General features: G+C 41.6%; 1 protein-coding gene across 1 annotated transcript in view; it reads left to right on the plus strand.

Annotated features, from left to right (window-relative positions):
- Window positions 1–19,946, plus strand: part of LOC126298972 (glutamate [NMDA] receptor subunit 1) — a 516,838-nt gene that overhangs the window by 444,695 nt on the left and 52,197 nt on the right. The window contains exons 12-14 of the mRNA XM_049990592.1: window positions 8,405–8,562; window positions 8,645–8,879; window positions 9,846–9,994. Of these exons, the coding sequence (XP_049846549.1) occupies window positions 8,405–8,562; window positions 8,645–8,879; window positions 9,846–9,994 (542 nt within the window). The remainder of the gene's footprint in view (window positions 1–8,404; window positions 8,563–8,644; window positions 8,880–9,845; window positions 9,995–19,946) is intronic.

Here is a 19,946-nt window from a genome sequence, read left to right on the forward strand (position 1 = left end):
ACATGATCAAAGCGTGAAGACAGGATGGAAGTGTACTGAACCGTGAACAAAGAAATAAAATAGAAACAGTCAACGGTCCAAACGGTCCAAGCTGACAATGTGCAGCTGTGGTTATGTGGTTTTGGTGTTGGATTGGTAAGGGTGATATCTGTGTTCAAACTCCGCTCATGCCCGAACCCTACTTTTTTTTTTTTTTTTACACAATTTTAAACTGTCCGTCTGGCTGTTGACGTGTCTGTTTGCTGTGTTCACATATGTGTCTGTGTCGTTGTGTTAAGTCCGTTTGCATCAGTGAAGTGTAAGAACAGGACCTCCAGACGTTCGTACGTCCTATTTGTTCTACCCAAGTGTCACATGTTTGACTCTTGCATTCCGTTTTGGAAGTTCATACTTCTACCTGCTTATTTGTTGTATTCATTTCTGTAAGAGATCTATGCGACATCTCGCCTGCTTTCACTATTCATCACATTCACTTGCGACGGTAATATATTCTTACTACATGACACATTCTATAACCAATGTATAGCGTCAAAGACTACGGAAGGAGAAAAGACGTGTCAACAGCCGCACGGAAATTTCATGATTTTGTGAAAAAGAAGTTTGGCGAACAAGCGAAATTTAACAGCACCTTTCACAGTCCAACACCATAACTACATAACCACGACGCCGCAGAAACATATTTATGCTCAGTGCAGCACATCTTCAGCTTGGACCGTTCACTATTTATATTTTGCTTCTTTTTTTCACAGTTCAATACACCTCCTTCCTGTTTTCATGCTTGATCTGTGTTCAGTTTTTGACGAGCTATCCAGTGCACCATCTTACAACTAAATCTGGGGGGGGGGGGGGGGGGGGGGGTGATGGGGACTTCCCTAGCGTGGTGTTTGTTTTAATACTGACACAGTTATTCCTATCCTATTCCTACTAAATACACTCCTGGAAATGGAAAAAAGAACACATTGACACCGGTGTGTCAGACCCACCATACTTGCTCCGGACACTGCGAGAGGGCTGTACAAGCAATGATCACACGCACTGCACAGCGGACACACCAGGAACCGCGTTGTTGGCCGTCGAATGGCGCTAGCTGTGCAGCATTTGTGCACCACCGCCGTCAGTGTCAGCCAGTTTGCCGTGGCATACGGAGCTCCATCGCAGTCTTTAACACTGGGAGCATGCTGCGACAGCATGGACGTGAACCGTATGTGCAGTTGACGGACTTTGAGCGAGGGCGTATAGTGGGCATGCTGGAGGCCGGGTGGACGTACCGCCGAATTGCTCAACACGTGGGGCGTGAGGACTCCACAGTACATTGATGTTGTCGCCAGTGGTCGGCGGAAGGTGCACGTGCCCGTCGACCTGGGACCGGACCGCAGTGACACACGGATGCACGCCAAGACCGTAGGATCCTACGCAGTGCAGTAGGGGACCGCACAGCCACTTCCCAGCAAATTAGGGACACTGTTGCTCCTGGGGTATCGGTGAGGACCATTCGCAACCGTCTCCATGATGCTGGGCTACAGTCCCGCACACCGTTAGGCCGTCTTCCGCTCATGCCCCAACATCGTGCAGCCCGCCTCCAGTGGTGTCGCGACAGGCGTGAATGGAGGGACGAATGGAGATGTGTCATCTTCAGCGATGAGAGTCGCTTCTGCCTTGGTGCCAATGATGGTCGTATGCGTGTTTGGCACCGTGCAGGTGAGCGCCACAATCAGGACTGCATACGACCGAGGCACACAGGGCCAACACCCGGCATCATGGTGTGGGGAGCGATCTCCTACACTGGCCGTACACCTCTGGTGATCGTCGAGGGGACACTGAATAGTGCACGGTACATCCAAACCGTCATCGAACCCATCATTCTACCATTCCTAGACCGGCAAGGGAACTTGCTGTTCCAACAGGACAATGCACGTCCGCATGTATCCCGTGCCACCCAACATGCTCTAGACGGTGTAAGTCAACTACCCTGGCCAGCAAGATCTCCGGATCTGTCCCCCATTGAGCATGTTTGGGACTGGATGAAGTGTCGTCTCACGCGGTCTGCACGTCCAGCACGAACTCTGGTCCAACTGAGGCGCCAGGTGGAAATGGCATGGCAAGCCGTTCCACAGGACTACATCCAGCATCTCTACGATCGTCTCCATGGGAGAATAGCAGCCTGCATTGCTGCGCAAGGTGGATATACACTGTACTAGTGCCGACATTGTGCATGCTCTGTTGCCTGTGTCTATGTGCCTGTGGTTCTGTCAGTGTGATCATGTGATGTATCTGACACCAGGAATGTGTCAATAAAGTTTCCCCTTCCTGGGACAATGAATTCACGGTGTTCTTATTTCAATTTCCAGGAGTGTATGATAGTGACAACTGTGAAGATTGCATCAGTGAGCTATTCATTTTTAAAGAGCTCTAGTTCTGACAACCAGCAGGCTTCCCATCATTTTAAACTTGTGTTAAGTGGATTTTCAAACCATGTTGAACTTATAACAGTTGGTGTGTAGGGCATATTGTTTAATCTGTAACATCAGTGTGATGGGAGAATTGTTTAAGCTTAGCCCAAGTAGACTTAGGGAAAAGTGGGTTTATGATTTTTTAATTGAAATAACATGACGCTGTATGATATATGTGTAGAGCAATTTGAATTTCCTGCCAAACCAGGCTTTGAGTGACAACTGTCTAAGTGGTGACATCAGAGGGGAAAACCCAGGAATTCTGTAAGTGACTTGACTGCTACAAATAGCCTTGTAGGTCTTTACAGGGCTCAGTCTTTCTAGTGAACACGTCAAATAGTTCAGCAAATTGGTTGTAATTCCCATTGTCCTAGTCAGACTGGTATTTTTTGCCTAACAGACAGGCTTGGACCTGGAAAGGAACAAACATCCTTCGTCTCAGGTGAGTGGCATGGGGGTAAAACCTAGAGGTTATCTTGAACTCTATATTTAGCATAAGCGGTCTACTTCCACCAAATAACAATACCCCATTTTGAATTTCCCGCCAGTTTGCATTTAGGACAACAGATATGAGATATGCTGTGTAATATATGTATTGCCCATTCTGAACTCCCCACCAAACTTAAACTTTGGATGACAACAGAGGGGAAAAAACAGGAATTCTGTAAGTGACTTGATTGCTATAAACAGCCATACAGGTCTGAGTGAGTAATAGCTTGACGAAAACATGTGAAGTAGGTCAGCAGACAGGTCACTTCCTTTTGTCCTAGCGTCTTGGATTCTGACATCATAAACATGGTGTCAGTATTCCAGGTCGATCATCTTAGATTCCATACTTAGCACAAGTGACCTATTTCCACAGTAACACCAGAGGAAACCTGGTAGCCATATTGAATTCTATGTTTGTACAAATGATCTACTTCCACAAATGTGGCAATGCACCAACCTGATTTTTTTTTAATTTCCCACCAATTTATGCTCAGGACAACAGCCCTACTTCCACAGTGACATCATGGGAGCGCGTGGGAAACTCTCTAGCACAAATGGGCTATTTTGAATTTCCTGCTAAATTTTGAATTTCCCACGATTTTTTAAAAATTTACTGCCAGTTTATACATAGGGCAACTGGTCTATAACACATGGGGTGGGGAAACTCTTACTAGAACACATGATGACATAGAGAGGGTGAGGTGTGGTGAAATTTGATGACTCATTGATTATGTCATCGACCATGTGATGGGGGAGGGGAATGGTACCCTCTGTTGTCCCAGAACAGGTACTCTCTACCTATTCCTAAACATCCTGATATTACATTATTTATTCAGGTGGAGCCAGATTACATAGACTTGGTACATTTTTGTATTTTTTACAAGTAGGCCTGGTTACCACTGCTCAGACTTGTGTTTCATCACAGCTGCACGACATTTTGTGGCATTATGCATTATCTGGCAGTGAATTTCAGTCTCGTTAACTATAGATGATAACTTCCAGTGGGCTCTGGATCACCATTAAACTTGCAACACCACGAAGTCCTCAACTAAAAATCGTCAAATTGCCATGAAGTTTACTACATGCCTGGATAACCAAATGATTAGCATTTTAGTGCAACCATACAAAGCAGGTAGTAGTAACACCATCTACATTCTTTGTGTAAGGAACGATTATGTTTCACATTCAGAAGTTATATCTGAATGTTAGTTTTTGTGAGATGCTCTTATTACGTCTCATGTAAGAAAACGAAACGTCTACGAGCAAGTGTCAGAATCATGGCCTGTCAAGACTATGAATCATCATTCTGTGATACTGTTGCTTACGTTAATTGCGAACTCAAGACTGTTATACAAACATGGAATCAGTGGGTACTAGGGCCCATACAAGATATTAATGGCCGAATGCAACTAACACTTGAAAGGACAAGCATATTGTTCACAAGGGCATGTAGGGTCGTGTAGCCATACCACCTACCTCGGGTCAGGAGATGGACTTGTTTGCAGCAAGACAAGTATTCACACTGACTGTGCGACGACTTTGTAGGACGTCGGTCTGTCAGCACAGCCACTATTATTGTGCCTTTACTTGCCGTGACACCAGAGACAGGTATTCCAACAGTCATGTACCCAATAACAAGACTGGACTCAGAAGTGGCATCACGTTATCTTTTGAAGTACATGAACATTGTCCAATTGCGTCCATCATCGTCACATGGGCCCACAGATTGTGAAATTGGGTATACAACATGAGCACCTCTTGTCCGCATAGCTGGTAATTTGGGCAGCACCTGTTACATTTTTCAAGCTGTCTTCAGGATTATCATGATGTTATCTTCCAACAAGATAACACAAGACCGCACGTTGCCTGTGGCGTCCTAATATATCTCGATACAGAAGATGTTCGGCAGTTGTTGTGGTCAGAATGTGATCCCAAAGTGTCGTCCACTGAAAACATCTAATCGTACGGGGGTAAGTCAATTATTATCCGCAATTTAGTTGTATTTTTGTTTATTTTGGTAGTACTGTCGTTTTACATTGATGACGCATGCTTTGTTTATTTGTTGTTTTATCTTTGCAGTTTTCAAGCTGCTAGGTTAGTTTCGTTATGCTGCCGTGCTGTTAATCACGGGTACTTCGCTGTCTATTTGCAGTAAAGAAGAGCAACCTTCAGTGATCCGTTTTTTGTTGTCGGAAGACGTACCAGGGTCCGAAATTCATCGAAGACTTTCGGTACAGTACAGGAACAGTGTTTTGCCACAACGGAGTGTCTAGGAATGGATTGAAAAATTTCGAAATGGTCGCACAAGTGTTACGCATGATGAAGGTGCTGGACGACCATTTACCGCCACAAATGAAGAAACCATTGAGCGTTCACGTGAAATGATTCTCTTAGACTGTTGACGAAGTGGAACGACGTCGCCAAATTAGTCGCGGTTCTCCCTACGAAGTCATCCACAACAGACTTAGGTTTCATAAAGTTTGTGCAAGATGGGTCCCAAAACAAATCACACAGTTGCATAAACGAAGGCGCTTGGACATCTGCAAAAACCATTTGGATCGCTATGATAACGAAGGTGACAACTTCTTAGACAGGATCACTACTGGTGACCAAACATGGATCCATCATTACGAGCCGCAGAGTAAACGGCAGAGAATAGAATGGAAACATTCAAATTCGCCATGCAAGAAAAAGTTCAAGACCCAACCGTCCACAGGAAAACTGATCCTTACGGTTTTTTGGGACGCACAAGGTCCAGTACTGGAACATATGGGGAAAGGAGCATAGCAATAAACAGTGTACGTCGCAGTGAGATACTTGCTGCCAGGCTAAAGCCTGGATTTCGAAGCAAACGCCGAGGATTGCTGTCAAAAGGTGTTGTGTTGTTGCACGATAATGCCCGTCAGGATACTGCTGCCCACACTGCTGAAACGCTGCAGAAGCGCAAATTTGAAGTACTGGATCAGCCTCCATATAGTCCCGATTTTGCCCCTTCTGACTACCACTTCTTTGGTCCACCCAAACAGGCATTAAGGGGCCGTCGATTTGCCTTAGACGAAACAGTGAAAGAAGAGGTGCATTCCTGGCTCGCAGCTCAACCGAGGACCTTCTTTTATGAGGGCGACAGCAAGTTTGTACAACGATGGACCAAGTGCACTGAAACGCAAGGAGACTATGTCGAAAAATGATGTTCTTATAAGTTTCATATTTGATTACAATAAAATTTTATAACTACTTTCCGGATAATAATTTACTTACCCTCGTATGTTACTGAAAGACTCACAAGCCACCACAAGTCAGTTATTAAGTTTGATGAACACTGACATGGAACAGCGTTTCTATTTTAGGTGCAGTACGGTAAGTAAAACGTCATTATTTGCTATCCTTCCTGGTGTTTTAATTTTAATGACTATCAGTGTATCTCAAGTGCAAAGGTCAGTGATGATCTATTAAGAGGCTAAAGGACTCTATCTCCATTGCGGTGCTTCAGTCTGCAACCGCGCGACCGCTACGGTCGCAGGTTCGAATCCTGCCTCGGGCATGGATGTGTGTGATGTCCTTAGGTTACTTAGGTTTAAGTAGTTCTAAGTCTAGGGGACTGATGACCTCAGCTGTTAAGTCCCATAGTGCTCAGAGCCATTTGAACCATTGCAGTGCTCAATATCACAGCCGTGAAAACAACAAGATCATTGATCATAGAATAGTGGAGGAAGGCCTTACTGAAAGCACAGGTGGCAGTGCGTAACTTGGCACTCAGAGGGCATATGCCAAGTTGCCTATCTAAACACGGACATCCGCAGAAATTAGTAGAAGAGGGGGAAAACATTCTAATATTGTATGCTTTGATATAATTGATTCATCCAATTGGTAGATGTGTTGTGCTCCAAAATTAAATTTGACAATAACTACACTCCTGGAAATGGAAAAAAGAACACATTGACACCGGTGTGTCAGACCCACCATACTTGCTCCGGACACTGCGAGAGGGCTGTACAAGCAATGATCACACGCACGGCACAGCGGACACACCAGGAACCGCGGTGTTGGCCGTCGAATGGCGCTAGCTGCGCAGCATTTGTGCACCGCCGCTGTCGGTGTCAGCCAGTTTGCCGTGGCAGAGGTACTAGGTAGGGCTGTGGTGTCTGTACCTCACAGTGGTATCATCCTGAATGGTACAGCTATTGTCTAGCTTTGGTTTGCCAAGTGACCTTTTTCAACTCAGCCTGCTGTACCTTAAACTTGCTGTATGCTGTTACAGTCTTGGTGGTCGTTGGCAAGAACCCTTGTCTGCATATTGTTGACTGCAGGAGACTCGCTGTAAATCCTCAGTGTCCTGTGAAATGCCCAAACACCCTAATGATGTCACAGACGGTGTGTGTGTGTGTGTGTGTGTGTGTGTGTGTGTGTGTGTGTGTGGATGGGTGGATGTGTAATGTCTTTTCCTGGCACTGTCAAACAGCTCCATTCTCTCATCTTGTCCATCTCACGTGTGCTTGTCACAAATACATGCTGTGTGACATCTCTCACTGACAAGGCTGCCAGTTGAAATACTCATATGGTATTTATTTGTGACTGATATTCACCAATCTGATGAACTGCTCTCTCATTGTCAATGCCATGAATTCCTAATTTCTTACCGGACAAGTAAAACATGGGTATTACTTTGACAACAGCTTACACAGATATACTAAGAGATAATTAAAGTCTATGTTTATCATTACTACTAAACAAGTGTCATTTGTCATTGGAACCTTTGAGTTATTTATATTTTAGTTACAAAAATTCCAAGAACCCACATTTCAGAAAACAGACAAGAAGCAGTACTCTTCATCCAACACACATCTCATATAATTAACACAATGCTAAAACCAAGCAAATTTGGGCTGATACATACTGGTATTGATTGTTATTTTTCCTGCATACCATCTGCATAAGGAATAAATGGGAAGAGGGGGGAGGGGGGGGGGGAATTAAACTGATATAATATGTACCTTTTGCCATACACCATACAGTGGCTTGCAGAGTTCAGATTTACATGATGCAGGTGAACATGTAGATTTGCAATTTCCACCCATAAAAACATTCTAACATAACTAATTGTGGGCTGTAACCAGTGCCTTGGTACCAAAAGTCAGAGCTGAATAATTTTCTGCTCACAAAATGCAGAAGTAATATGATGTCCTCTGTACCTAATTTTTTCTCTTTTCACTGCAGCCTAACTTAGAGTTTCATCTTCTCCAAGGTACTCACTGAACATAGTTACACTCTATTAATAGCTATTGTTGTGAAAAATAAGTATCTTCAATTCTCTGTAGAAATTTAGAAGCTAAACATTCTGAAAGTAGTTACAAAATGTTAATTCTGTCTTGTCATGACTGAAGATTATGTCTTTTCTTAAACTGATATTCTTAACACCCCTACTGCAAAAAAAAAAATTGTTTTCACAAACTTTTTCCCTTCTGCAGCTGGAGGAAAGAAAGAATGGACTGGACTTATTGGAGAATTGGTAAATGACAGGGCAGACATGATTGTTGCACCACTCACCATAAATCCTGAGAGAGCAGAATTCATTGAATTCAGCAAGCCTTTCAAATACCAAGGAATAACAATTCTAGAAAAAAAGGTAGAAAATCTCATTAAATGAGTGAATTATGTGCTACACTAGTTAAAATAAATGCTATTCTACTTATATTTCAACTTTGCAGCCTTCCCGCTCCTCAACACTTGTTTCATTTCTACAACCATTCAGTAATACCTTGTGGATATTAGTTATGGTATCAGTGCATGTAGTTGCTTTGGTACTCTATCTCCTGGATCGTTTCTCACCTTTTGGCCGCTTCAAGCTAGCTAACAATGATGGAACTGAGGAGGATGCTCTAAACTTGTCCAGTGCAATATGGTTTGCCTGGGGAGTGTTGCTGAATAGTGGAATTGGTGAAGGTAAGAGGCTGCACTTTTCTTTATTTGCTAATTAACTAAATTATTCCAGTTAAACTAAGTGACCAACGACATGAAAAAATTGAATATGTCAGTACCACTTCACAATAATTCCACTTCTTGCACAGTTTCCTTACCACTAAGATGCAATGTATCAGTTCATCAGTCATACATTGCCCAGCTGGCAGCTGGATAAATAACTTCATGCAGTTCTATAGTGCTGCTTATTGCAAATCCTTCCTCATGACTGCACATGAGGTAGTCAGTTATCAATTTCACCACCAGTGTCCATACACCCACACATGCACATATACAGCCTCTGTAAAATTTTAGAAAATTACTGAGATATTGCATAGCCATGATACATCTGATGTGAAGCTTTTAAAAATTCTGGTAGGACATGATATTATATCTGCAATGTCTCCTGAAGATCCACCATCACCTGCTATCAAGGTTATATGTTATTATAATATCAGAAACAACCACTCTAAATGGACACTGGTTCTGCCTACATTTGTTAAAGGTACAGTATTTCAATAAAAATGTGATGTTAAGTAGTCACTTGTCAAAAGTGATCATGGCAAAAAAATTGTCATGTGACTGGAATGCTATTTAATTGCTATATACTTCTACAGTTGCATAATGGCCTTGTGTATTACATTAGTCATGGACAAAACAGTTACTGCTATAAGCAAAATAGTAATAAAACCATTGACATACAAGACTACACATAAGAATAATAATGTATTCAGTAATGGCTCATTTCATAATAGAAGAGAGTAATGGAGAGTCAGTGTTATGAAACATTAGGAGAAGACTGCATATTGCACATTTGGAAACAAAAATAATATTCACAAGTTATTTCCACCTGATATTCCTTGGAAGTTTCTCATAGCTACTGTGACTAATAAAACACATGAAAAATTGAAACCTAATACAGCTACACTTTTTGTTTTCTGTTAACACTAGGTACACCCAGAAGTTTCTCAGCACGTGTCCTTGGCATGGTATGGGCTGGTTTTGCTATGATAATTGTTGCCTCGTACACTGCCAATCTGGCTGCCTTCCTAGTGTTAGAAAGACCTAAAACAAAGCTTACAGGAATAAATGATGCAAGGGTATGTATGACATTCTATGACTTCGCAGAGTTTCTATAATTTACTCTCTTATGTAGTATTTTTATTTTATCATTGTGTTCCTCATCCATTTGCATATCATGTTTCATATACGAAGGCAAATTAGAAAGTCTTTGCACCTATTTTTTTTAGCCAAATTATGACTATAAATGTGAAGTCAACATATCCATTCCCAGTGTTGGACATTTCTTGATTCACACTAGCCTTATCTGCAAGCAGCTCTTGCACACGGCACTGGTGTCAGTTGTTAAAGGTGGTGGTTGTGCTTCACACATCCATGGCATTAGAGCCACAAAGTGTGATTTATTTTCTATAGAGCAATGGACAAACACCCTTTGAGATCTACAGGAAAATGCAGCCCACATAAAGGGAAAACTGTCTCATTTTGTGAACTGTGAGGTAGTGGTGGTGTGAGTTTGACATAATCCATGAAGTCTTGCATGACAATGAGTAGTCGGGGAGGCTGTCTTTGTCACTTACTAATGACAACATTTCCCACATGGATCCAATGATGAAATCATATCGGCTGAGGAACATCATGGTCATTTTGTAGGAGCTTGTCATATCGAATGGGGGTACTTACGACATCACTGATGAGGCCTTATGGTGCCAGAAGTTTTCATGTTGGTGGGTGCCTAAGCAGTTGGATGACATAATGAAAGGTAAGAAAATTATGTCTTCACACATTGTTACTGGTGACAAAACATGGATATTGCATTTCACACCACAATCCAAGCAGCGGAAACATCAGCAGAGTATAGTGTGGAAGCATTCAGGTTCACCTGTGACAAAAAGATCCATTCAGTGCCTGTTGGGAAAGTGGGATAGCCATGGACCACTCCTACTGGATTTCATGCCACAAGGTGCAACCATCAATGCTGACAGCTACTGTTCCACACTGTCATGTCTGAGGGCCGTCATCAGGCAAAAGCGTCAAGGGCGCCTTGATGTGGACAACTGATTTTGCTCCATGATAATGTGAGTGCACATGTGGCAATCAGAATTCCTGAAAAGCTCTGGGCATTTCACTGGGAGATTCTGGACCACCAACCATACAGTTCAGACCTCTTCCCTAGTGATTTCCACGTTTTTGAACTGCTGAAGAAGTTCCTGGCAAGACAGCAATTCACAAGTAACAATGAAGGTAAGACAGCAGTCCAACGGTGCTTCTATAGTCAGCCGGATGAATTCTATGACACAGGAATCTCAAATTTAGTGCTGCAATGTGACAAATGTGTGTACTGGTGTGGGGACTATGTGGAAAAATAGTGTAAGATATGCAGAATGTGATGTATATTTGTCATTACCTGTGTGTACTTTACTGTGGCTAGTAAAAAATACGGGCAAAGACTTTCTGATTTGCCCTCGTATCTTACCATATCTGAAAACTTCCAGGGATGCGGAGTGAGACAAAAGTGCAAAGCAAACATTTACTAGATATTGTGATACTAAAGGTGATAAATTATAATCTTCCAAAAAAATGATATAATTGGATGGATAAAAAAATGTACTCACCAAATGGTGGCAGAAGAAAACATAAAAATTAAGGACATGTACAAGCTTTTGGAGCTAGTGGCTCCTTCTTCTGGAAAAAGGGTTGAAGGGGAAGGAAGGGGGATAAATAAAAAGGACTGGTGGGGTTTAGGAAGTGGGGAGAGTTATGGGAAAATTAGGAAGAACCCCAGGTCAGGAGAGACTTACCAGACATATTCCTATTACATACGGACCAACTAGCAGCCATGAGTGACCTACAAGTTAACATGAAATCTGGATTATGGTGACACTTAGCATTTTCTGTACAACTTTGACAGAAGTTAAAATTGCACTATGTGCCAGAAAAAAATCTGGCATGATATCCTTTAGACAAATTGTCCTTCATTTACCCATCAGTTACTTAATGGAGTGAGTGCCTTAAAAAATATTGTTGCTCTGCTGGTAATACATCTCATTTGTGCAGTTCCCATTAGTTTTGAGGATACTATTACTTATTCATGGGAACACGTATCTGTGTGCCAAATTAGGTGGTGTACTAGTAAGACAGTGGACTCACATTTGGAAGTATAAGTTTTACATGTTTTCCCTTAGTTACTCATGACAAATGCTGAGATGATTGCTTTAAAGAGGGCATAGCTGATTTCTTTCCTATCCCTCTCTAACTCAAGCTTGTGCTGTCTCTAATGACAACATCACTGATGGCACATTAAAGTCAGATCTCCCTTCTTCTCTTACTGCTCTATGTACTGTAAGCGTGGAGGCTTGATGAGCTATTACTGCATTAGCTGCCATCTGTAGACAAGTATCTTCATATTCATGAAGTTTATAGGACACTAACGAGGTAAATATGAAGTTTAATTTTTAATTTTTGCAAATTCTGAATTAACGTCTTTTGCATATGGATAATTTGTATTGATTTTTGTACCAGAACACACAATACTGCCCAGAACATCAGACAATTATTAGTTTTGTAGGTTGCCTATACCACACTTCACATGACACTCTGATTATTAGCCCACAATATTATTGGGCATACAACTCAAACATACTTGGATGTACTGGTCTTGGGGGTGCAAGGACTCTTTAAGTTCCTTGTAGAAGCTACAGAAAAATATTAAGTTACAAGCTATCAACAGCATTCTTATTGTTTCCTTTCAGATAATAAATAATTATTTATTTCTTTGTTTCCTCAGAAAACTACACTGTGTGACAACAGGGAGTAAAAGTACATAAAATTTTTATAGATTCTGATGCAAATCCAGCCAAGACAGGTTTTTTGATTATCTTACCAACATGTTGATTTCACTTCTGCATCTACATACATTCACTGTGCAGTGTATAGCAGAGGGTACTTTGTAACATTGATAAGCATTTCCTTCCCTATCCCATTCACAAATGCAGTGAGGTGTGTGACTGCAAGGAATTTTACTGATGAAGATTCATTTTAATTGTGAAGATTAATGTTTATTTCTTGACCAATTTGGTTTTTGTTAGATAAAGAGTTAAACTGTTTGTTAGAAACCAGTTATAAACTGCTTCAGCTAAAGTCTTCACTAAGTATGACAATGATATTTGCACTTGCAAATGTTACATCTTAGGAGAAGCCAATTAAGTGAATTTGGTAGATAATACTTATATGTTTAAAACATGATCCCTTAAGGGATATAATTATGTACATCAGAACAGGAACAAATAGTAGTTTTGTCTGGGAAGAACGGTGGGAACATGGAAGAGGTGTGTGAAACATGTAGGTTAATATGGGGTAGCTGGCTTGCACCTACACAGGGATCAAGGTAAGGACCTGCTATTAGAACTGGTGAGAAGGCAGTATAGGGGGAAAGAGAAGGATACAGAATAAGAGTTGTTGGTAAGATAAGGAAGAACATATGAGTAATAATATGATACTGGAATGTACTGGCTAATATACAGGGTGTTACAAAAAGGTATGGCCAAACTTTCAGGAAACATTTCTCACACACAAATAAAGAAAAGATGTTATGTGGACATGTGTCCAGAAACGCTTAATTTCCATGTTAGAGCTGCTTTTAGTTTCATGTTCTTCCACCTACGCTCAATGGAGCACATTAGCATGATTTCATACGCTATACTCTACCTGTGCTGCTAGAACATGTGCCTTTACAAGTACGACACAACATGTGGTTCATGCACGACGGAGCTCCTGCACATTTCAGTCGAAGTGTTTGTAGGCTTCTCAATAACAGATTCGGTGACTGATGAATTGGTAGAGGCAGACCAATTCCATGCCCTCCACGCTTTCATGACCTCAACCCTCTTGACTTTCATTTATGGGGGCATTTGAAAGCTCTTGTCTACACAACCCTGGTACCAAATGTAGAGACTCTTTGTGCTCGTATTGTGGACGGCTATGATACAATACACCATTCTCCAGGGCTACATCAGCACATCAGGGATTCCATGCCACAGAGGGTGGATGCATGTATCCTCGCCGACAGAGGCCATTTTGAACATTTCCTGTAACAAAGTGTTTGAAGTCATGCTGGTATGTTCTGTTGCTGTGTGTTTCCATTCCATGATTAATGCGATTTGAAGAGGAGTAATAAAATGAGCTCTAACATGGAAAGTAAGCATTTCCGGACACATGTCCACATAACATATTTTCTTTCTTTGTGTGTGAGGAATGTTTCCTGAAAGTTTGATCATACCTTTTTGTGACACCCTGTATAAATAATGAAGGATTAGTGGTAACGATCCACTGTATGGTCGAGACATTGAGCATTTGACAGATCCATAAACAAAACAGAATATGTTGCTGAGCTTTAAGACAAGCTTTCCCAAGCTAATTAATACAAAACACACCTACACATTCCCAGTCATATTGGTGTATTTAACTACATGTCTCCACAAAGCAGCTCCACACAGCAGTTATTCAGCATGGGCAAGAGGAGAAAGGTGGCAGGGAAAGGATGATAGGGGTGTAGGAAAGGATGGCTGTTTATTGGGAGGAAGAGACACCAATGGAACAGGATAGGAATGTGACACTGGTGACTTTACCCTGGCACAGACAGGGGGACTTTCATGTGGTTTACAGTGATATGGAAGAGTCGGTTAGGAGGAGATAAGTGACACGCTACAGAAAGAAAGAAACTGTGAAGGAGAAAGTGTGCTACTGGGTATTAGAGTGTGCTACTGGGTATTAGAGGTACCAGTGTGTATAGCAATCTGGAACACAACCTCTGAAGGTCTTGCTGTATGGTGGTACAACATGCAATGTGTGGTTTTCATTATCAATACAGAGGGTGGAAATGATGTTTATGTTGATCTCTGTTCCAATTTTCTATACAGGTTCCGGAACTCTTGGAAACAAGGTGATGCAAAACTTTCTTTGGTGTGTGCATTTTGGCATTCAGAAAAGCAGGTTTCTGATTGAAATTTTGTGAAATGATTTTCCCATGACAAAAAACATCTCTGTTTTAATGATTACAAACCAACTTGCATATCATATTTACAACATTCTCTCCCATATTCCATAATAATACAAAACAAACTGCCCTTTTTTAAATTTTTTGATGTTTTCCATCAATTCTGTATGGTAAAGAGCCCATACCACCCAGCAATACTCAAGAAGAGGACCAAAAAGTGTAATGTAGTCAGACTCTTTAGCAGAAATGTTGCACATTCGAAGTATTTTGCCAATAAAATGAAATCTTTTGTTTGCTTCCTCACAACATTTTGTACCTGATGGTTTCAATTTAAGTTACTAACAATTGTAATCCCTATGCATTTAGTTGTATTGTCACCCTTTAAATTTGTGTGATTTATTGCGTAAGCGAAAGTTAATGGTAATTTTTTTAGCAATCATCTGGAGGACCTCATGCTTTTCTTGTTTAGGGTTAATTTCCACTTTTCACAGCATACAGATATCGCGTCTAAATAATTTAGCAATCGGTTTTGACCTTCTGATGACTTAAATAGATGGTAAATGATAGCATCATCTGCAAACAGAATAAGAGAGCTGCTCATACTGTCTTCTAAATCATAGTTAAAGATCAGGAAGAGCAGAAGACCTATAACACTTCTTTGGACAACCTCAAATATCACTTCTGTTTCATTTCATGGCTTTCTACCAATTACCCTATGAACTGTGGCCTTTCTGACAGGAAATCACATACCCAGTCACACAATTGAGACAATACTTCCATAGGCACACAATTTGGTTGGAAGTTGTTTTTGAGGAATGGTGTCAAAAAACCTTCTTGAAATCTAGAAATATGGAATAAATTTGAGGTCCCCTGTGGCAGCATTGAATTACTTTGTGTTAATAAAGAGCTAGTTGTGTTTCACAAGAATGATATTTTATGAATCTATGTTGCTTATGTGTCAGTAGATTATTCGCTTTCAAGTGTTTGATAATGTTTGAACATATCACTCCTTCTACTCATTAGATGAATTTTTGGATATAGTAAGTGGGTAATTTCCCCAAACCCCACCAAAAAAATATTAAGTGTCATGAAATATTTTGTGTAATATAATATCTTGTATAGACGCCTTTTATTAACCTGACACATTCCACATCATTACGAAGTGTCGTATTCATGGTCTATGGAACAAGTATTTATCTAATCTAATCTAATCTAATCATATATTCCAAAATACTACTGCAAAAATTATTTCAGTGACATGGGTCTATAAATCAGTGGATTTCTTATACTTCCTTTTTTTGTGTATTGGTGTAACCTGTGTAACTTTCTAGTCTTAGGTATGGATCTTTAATTGAGCAAGTCATTGGATTAAAAAATGGAGCTATTTCATCAACATACACAGAAAGGAACCTAACTGGTGTGCAATCTGGTTCAGAAGACTTGCCTTTATTAAGTGGCTTGAGTTGGTTTGCTACACAAAGGGAACCTACATCTAAATTACTCATAGTAGCAGCTGTTCTTGATTCAAATTATACAATATTTACTGCATCTTCTTTGGTGAAAGAATGTCTGAAAACCATGTTTAGTTCCACATCAAAATTAATTTAAGTCGAAGCATGGCTACTTCACTGTGCATTGTTATTACAGTTATAACATTAAGCACAGTTCCAAAGAAATGGAAACTCACAGACATATTAAGTACATGGTGCAGTCACATTAATGTGACCACTGCTAATGTCTTACACCAACATGCAATAATCAGTTACAAACAGCAGGTGGCAGCACTAGCAGTGGAGAGTATATTAAACATGTTGGGAGGAAGCAGAAACAATGCAGTCATTGTCATGATACAGAAATTGAGTGATTTATCTGATGCACAAAACAGTATTATTATTGACTTTTGGGACAAGATTGGAAATATTTCCAAAACGGTTAAGTTTGTAAACTGTTCGCATGTTATCATGGTTGAAGTATACCGTGCCTGGCAAAATGGCACTATCCAAAACCAGTGCCAATGAAACTGTGGTACACCATGGGCTATAGAACATCTGTGGAACGTGTATGGGCAAAAAGACATGCAACTGTAGAGTAACTGACCACCCAGGTGAACCGAGAGACTACTAACAGTGTCTGCTCAACATCTGATCAGCAACAGTTGTTGTGTATGGGCCTCCTTAGTAGGAACCTGGTTCATGTATCCATGCTGACTACCATTCCTTGATTACAAAGGCTGGAATTTGCATGCCAATGCTGTAACTGGATGTTCACTGAATGGTAACAGGTGGACTTTTCAGATTAATCATGTTTTATGCTTCATCAGACAGATGGCCATTGGCATGTATGGGCCTCCAACAACAGTTGGAGGGGTCCAGGCTGAAGGAGGAAGCATTGTGACCTGAGGAATGTTTTCATGGCATTATCTGGGTGATCTCATGACACTTGAAGGCACAAAGGATCAACACAAGTATGCATTTATTCTTGGAGCCCATGTCCCCCCTTTATACAGTTTGTTTCTTCCTTAGCACTATGGCATCCACCAGCAGGTCAATTCAAAGTGTCATACAACTCTCAGTATACACGTGTGGTTCAAAGAGCACCAGGATGAGTTTACTGTAGTTCACTGGCCACCAAATCATCTGGATTTAAACCCAGTCAAGAATCTGTGTGATAACCTCAATTGGGCTGTTCATTCCACTGATTCTCAACCAAGAAACATAGATGACCACAGCACCTGAGTTTTCATGGCTCCATATCCCTTTTGGCACCTTCCACAAACCCATTGACTCTCTTCCTGCATATCCATGATGCAAAATGTGGTTATTCAGGCTTCTGATGAGTGGTCACATTAATGTGAGTGGATCATATAGAAACACTATACAAAAATTTTATACCAGTTCACTGAGTGCAGGTAACAGGTCCATCACTCTTGTCATGAGACAAATGCAAAGCGCAGAAGTCACTATCCACACAATAATCCAATCCAGTCAAGGTAAGCAGCAGCAGTAGTTGTAGTTCACTTCATAGAGGTGGTCAGATAATAGCAGCTAGCAAAGGAAAACTGAAAGTGAACCATCTTCCACACAGCCTTATATTGCCCCATATTTCACATGACCAGCCTTCAATATTGGAAGGTTCTCCACTAGGACTTTCTTCACTGGTCGCAGTCGCAGATGATGTTGTGCATATCAGTAGTCCATATCTTCCATTTGCATGTCCTGCAGAGCTACTAAATCACTCCCCCCCCCCCCCCCCCCCCCATGAGCAAGTGTGTAGGACTGGAACCTACATGGCTGGGAGGTAGGGGAGGATCATGTCGCAGAAGTGGCCAGGAGCTGAGCTATCATAGCCATCAAGACAACCTGGCACCCCTGCACTTCCATCAGGGACCCCTGGATCCACCCTGAATTCTGTTCAAATACATACAACTACACCCAAACAGAACTATGGCTACATCAGCATCATGTTCCAGAGGTGAAATGGGAGATCCAAAAGCGTCCTGTGAGGGTGCCCATGTAGGAGGGCCACCAAACCTCAACAACTGATGGGTGTCCATCTGTAAGAAGGCAGGAATACACTGAACACAGAAGCCATTGAGCACAGAAACCAATTTCTTATTGTATGAAGAAACTGTTCTGCCAGCCCATGCAAGCCTGAAAAGTGGCATGGCATGGTAAGATGTTTAAAACATTTTGAAATTGTTAGTTGTGAACTGGGGACCATTCTCAGCCATCAGCATGTGGGGTGCACCTTCTATTATAAAAATGCATCCCAATGTTAACATCATGGACACTAACAAAGTCTGCTGGAGGCAGATAACATAGGAGAAGTGCGGCAAGGGCTCCACAATGATTAACCACATGGAAACCAAGACAGCACCTCCAAATTCAGTGTGAATTCAGACTTGAGACTGCATCAGTGCTGGCCATGAAGAGAATGTCAGGGGTGGGGCCATCTGGTGTGCCTGGCAACTGACACACTGTTGATCCACCCATGCAACATTATCATCAAGACAAGACCAGTAGATGTTGTGACATGCTAGCTATTTCATCCTGGAAATCCCCCACTAGAATGAATCCAGGAGTTGGAGCACCCAGCATTGCAGACAGGATGGTACCACCAGTTGGAAGCATTTATCATCTTCTGTAATGAACACCACACCTTGACAGACCAGAAGTTTGTGCCACAGAGGGGAAAAAAACAGCAAAAGCCAGGCAGTTCTGCACCAGAGAGCTTGGTAGGACAACACAACTCGAAATACTGCACACCCACTGAAGAAGCTGGTTGTGCCTAATCACTGTACCAATGTCCTGGGAATTTATAGGGAACTCATCAAGTAGTTGCTCTACCTCCATAGCTGAATGGGCAACACAGCTGACTGCCATACAGAGGATCTAGGTTCGATTTCTGGTCCTGCTAGGGATTTTTCCTTGGTAGGATAACTGGTACAGGGTACACTCTGCCACATAGGGCCAACTGAGGAGATACTTGACCATTTAGTAGCAGTTCCAAGACGAAGAAGCTCAACAATGACAGGGAGAGCAGCATGATGACTTCATGACCCTCCATACCACATCCAATGATGCCACTGTCAGAGGATGACACAACAGTCAGTTGGGCCCAGTTGGTGCAAATAGGTCCATAATGCAGAACATCAAGTGATTGCTCCAGTTGATTGTCTAACTGAAAGCAAACTGTCTCCTGGTGACCAAATTCAGGATCCCAACGCAACAGAATGCATCTGCACTAGGATGTTGAGTGCAAGTGTGAAAGTGGTCAGAATATTGGAAATCTGTGAAATTCAGAGCCCATCCATGAAGGTGATGTGCTATACACAGTGGAAATGTTGCCTTAGGTCCAACTAACGACAAGAACAGTCTGTGATCAATAATAAGATGAAATCTTTGACCCTGGAAAAAAAATTTGAAACTTATGAACTGTAAATATTAAGGCCAACACGTCCTTTTCAATCTGTGAATAATGTACTTGTGTTGGAGTAAGCATCTTTGACATAAATGGTATTGGCCTCACCAAACCATCCT

The sequence above is a fragment of the Schistocerca gregaria genome, chromosome X, assembly GCF_023897955.1.
Source record: "Schistocerca gregaria isolate iqSchGreg1 chromosome X, iqSchGreg1.2, whole genome shotgun sequence".
Taxonomy (NCBI): Eukaryota; Metazoa; Arthropoda; class Insecta; order Orthoptera; family Acrididae; genus Schistocerca; species Schistocerca gregaria.